The sequence below is a fragment of the Miscanthus floridulus genome, unplaced genomic scaffold (genome assembly GCF_019320115.1).
Source record: "Miscanthus floridulus cultivar M001 unplaced genomic scaffold, ASM1932011v1 os_1486_1_2, whole genome shotgun sequence".
Taxonomy (NCBI): domain Eukaryota; kingdom Viridiplantae; phylum Streptophyta; class Magnoliopsida; order Poales; family Poaceae; genus Miscanthus; species Miscanthus floridulus.
In genome coordinates, this window is record NW_027097747.1 from 95,674 (window position 1) to 99,406 (window position 3,733).

Sequence of the window (3,733 nt, forward strand, 5' to 3'; positions counted from 1 at the left end):
CTTCACTCTCACATACGAGTAATAAATAGAAGATAAATCAGTTTAGTGTTGTAAAATGAGACCTTTTTTTTTTCTTTCTAAAGAGAATGAATGGGATGGTACATCGCTATCTGTTCCAGTGAAGTGGACTCAAAGCCCAGGATTCTGAAAAGGCAGAGAGCCAGGATGTACAATGATGATGACTAGCTTAGCAAATACGGCCCAGATCTGTCCTTGATGATGGGCTGAAAAGCCTAGTGACTCCAGTAACCTTAGCTAAGAGAAAGTACTCCTTTTGCTCAAAAAAAAGAAGAAGAAGAAGAAGAAGAAGAAGAAGAAGAAGAAGAAGAAGAAGAAGAAGAAGAAGAACAAGAGCAACTACTCATAAAAATAAAAATAAAATCTGCAAGAGGAATAGCCGTTGGCTTCAAACATTTATGGTGTATTAGAAAAAGTGGTGTCATGGAGGTAACTTGTCTGATTTAATGGGAAGTTAATAATGGAGTATTGTTGTTGGTTTAATTTTTTGATTTCGGAAAGGAAAATGATCAACTCGGCTAAATAGAATTGGATGGAGCAGAGTCTGAATAACTTGTTAATCTAAAATCATTACACTAATGTCTTTTAATTTGTCTCGTCTAATAAAAATCACTCCAAATCTCTTAATTGCCGTCCTTTTCTTAAAAAAGATATTTTGTTGGTGGGTGTTTAAGAGGAAACATTAATTTCAACCAAAATATGAAGTACGCCAGTAGTACGTGCCTTGCAAGTACAGACATTCAGTATCTTGTGCATTGCTGCAGCCTGCAGTGTAGTATCCACCAAGCGTAAAGAATGAGCAACAATGTAACGTCACACCAAGAAATTAAAAAAAAAACATGTATGTATATATCACTCAGAAACAAACACCAACAACATCAGCAGTTATATATCATATATTGTGTGTTTATTGACTTGATTGTCATTATTATATATATTACATCATCATCATGGATTTGAACCATGCATGCATCCACAAGAGGAAAAAGTAAAAAAAAAAAACCAAGGAATAAACTTAAAAGGCACTCATCACTCGATCTACATACATCAGTTACATACATAGGTAATAGGGTGACCAAAAGATCCATCCATCAACTTTAAAATAAACCTCTCACATAGTTTAAGATTAACCAAGTAAAATAAGCAGCGAATATAATAATTGAATCAACCAACATCAATTAAGTGATGATGAACGTAACTGAAAGCATCGTCGTCGTCAAAACCAGCAGCGCAAGCAATGGAATATATTATCAGTTGACGAGGTAGCATTTCTTCCTGATCTCTCCCTGCGCGCCGGTGAGCACGTCGATGGTGGACATCTTGACCATGGAGTCGGCGAAGTCGCGGAAGAACTCGGCGGCGAAGAGCCCCGTGGCCTGGCGCTGGACGTAGGCCCTGGTGGCCGGGTCGGTGAGCAGCGCGGCGTCGGAGTGGAAGAGTCCCCGTCGCTTCGCCACCAGGCGGTAGTAGCTGGCGTCGAAGCTGAGGAAGCTGCCGGGGTCCATCTCGTTGAGCGTGGTGTTGTCGGCGAGGCTCCGGCACCTGGACTTCAGGCGGGCGAGGTAGGTGGCGTCGAGCGCCGGGTCGACGTCGGCGAGGTTGTTGGCGCCGGTGAAGTTGTAGAGCCGGTCGCTGAACAGGTTGCAGTGCGCGGTGCCGAGCGTGTGCCCGCCGGAGAGCACGACGAGGTCCTTGACGGAGAGGCCCTTGGCGGCGAACATCCGGACGAGGCGGGTGAAGTTGGCGGTGGGCGGGGGCAGCTGGTTGGTCTCGTTGGCGTTGGAGACGCGGCCGTCGCGGCGGCCCAGCGCGACGGGCCAGGACGGGCCGTTGGCCAGCACGACGGCGTCGCGCGCCATGAGCGCCAGGATGTCGGCGCAGGAGACGGTGCCCGGGCACGCCTGCTCCAGCTTGTCCTTGACGCGCTGCACGGAACCGAAGCCCCGGAGGGTGAGGTTCGGGGTGGCGTCCTTCTCCGCCGTGCTGGTGGGGCTCGAGTCCAGAAGCACGGAGCCGTCGCAGCCCTGGCAGCGTGCAGCAGGCAGCCGCCGGCAAAAGTTAGTTCATGATACGTACGTCTTGCATGTGTGGTGTCCTTAGCAGGTAGGAAAGTAACGTGCAATGCAATGCAACAATAACGCAGCAGCAAGTCAGCAACAGCAATGTACCCTGACGAAGCAGTCGTGGAAATGGAGGCGGAGCAGCGGGCCGGCGAGCGTCGGCGACACCTTGAGGATCTCCGTCGTCTCCTCCTTGACGATGGCCTCCACGCGCGGGCACGTGCTGCTGTAGAAATCCTTGTCCAGCCCTGCGGCGGCAGCCGACGAGAGGACGACCAGCACAGCAGCAACGCGCGCCATGATCATGGTGGGCGCCATCGACGCCATGGAATGGATGCCAAGCAGCAAGCAGCAGCTAGCAACAAGCCTTCTGCCTGCTGTAGGTGTATGCGTGGATATGATGATGGTGGATCCGGATGAGAGCGAGCAACGATGAGCTCTAGCTCGTTGTGGTTGTGGCCCTTGTGGGGAAGACAATCACTACTTATATAGCTTCTATGTACGTCGTACATATTTTTGCACTAGCAGTGTCCGTGACAGCCAACAACCGACGATTAGCTGACCACTAATCGGTAATTAATTATATATATACGAACATGGCTTTGTTTTAGTTCACTTTGTACGTGTATGGGTGACGAGTGCGCATGAATAAGCTAAGCTAGCTTTGATATTCTAACGGTATGTTTGAATACCACTACCAACTATAGCTGGTAAAAGTTAGCTCTAGTTCATCGATAAGAAGGGCTAATGCATGGGCTAATTTTAAGCTACGCCTTTAGCTAGTTGTTAGTCCATTAGATAAGCCCAACTAGCTAACAAGGAATAATAGATTATTGCTAGGATATATACATACACCCGTGAGACACAGGACCCAAACATGCACGAGCTAATAGTTAGATGGCTAATTTTTAGCCCTCTCTAATAATAAGCCTTAGACGATCGATCAAATGGACAAATGTCACAACTAACGAATTAGGATAGCTGCCATCATTATCTGTTGTGGCTGAAGAAAGGGAACAAAATGCAAATAAGTCTACACCTCTTAAATTGTGCATGTACACATGTTGTTTAACATCCTTCTTGTTGCGATATTATTATTGTCACAATAATCCAATGGGGATTTCATTTTTTTCTCATTAAATAGGATGTCATATGTCAGCGTTTTTTAATTACGTGGCAAATTAAAATATGAAGAAAAGGAGAGAAAGGAGGGGAACATGATTTTACTTAAATGAAAGCTACTTAAATGAAAGAAAAACTAAAATTCAGGCACCTGAAATTTAGCAAATCCCATTGTTTCACTTGGTCGTTTTATATATAGGCAACATAAACTAGCTACTTGGTCGTTTTATATATAGGCAACATAAACTAGCTAGAGAGTATATATATACTCTCTAGCTAGTTTATGTTGCCTATATATAAAACGACCAAGTGAAACAATGGGATTTGCTAAATTTCAGGTGCCTGAATTTTAGTTTTTCTTTCAGGCGCTGCTTATTGAATATATTTTATACTAAAATTATAGTTTTAGTTCGTGGCAATTTCTACGGATACAATCTACAATTTTTGGTTCCAAGAAGAAAAAAATAAGTTAGACAAAACCACAAACCTGACAAAATTTGATATATGTTGGCACAAAGACAATTTAAAAATTG

At 44.9% G+C, this 3,733-nt stretch overlaps 1 protein-coding gene across 1 annotated transcript; it reads right to left on the bottom strand.

Moving 5' to 3' along the window:
- Nucleotides 1-898: 898 nt before the first annotated feature.
- On the bottom strand, nt 899-2,532 carry LOC136534097 (peroxidase 1-like). The gene is made up of 2 exons (XM_066526574.1): nt 2,187-2,532; nt 899-2,042 (listed from the first exon to the last, which is right to left on the bottom strand). The coding sequence occupies exons 1-2, from the start codon at nt 2,403-2,405 to the stop codon at nt 1,269-1,271; spliced, it is 993 nt and encodes a 330-aa protein (XP_066382671.1). The 5' UTR covers nt 2,406-2,532; the 3' UTR covers nt 899-1,268.
- Nucleotides 2,533-3,733: the final 1,201 nt, after the last annotated feature.

Bases quoted from the DNA above. Each gene is read 5' to 3' on its own strand.
- LOC136534097 (XM_066526574.1), bottom strand. From the start codon at position 2,405: ATGGCGTCGATGGCGCCCACCATGATCATGGCGCGCGTTGCTGCTGTG. The intron at 2,043-2,186 runs GTACATTGCTGT...GCACGCTGCCAG, and splicing joins TCCACGACTGCTTCGTCAGG to GGCTGCGACGGCTCCGTGCT.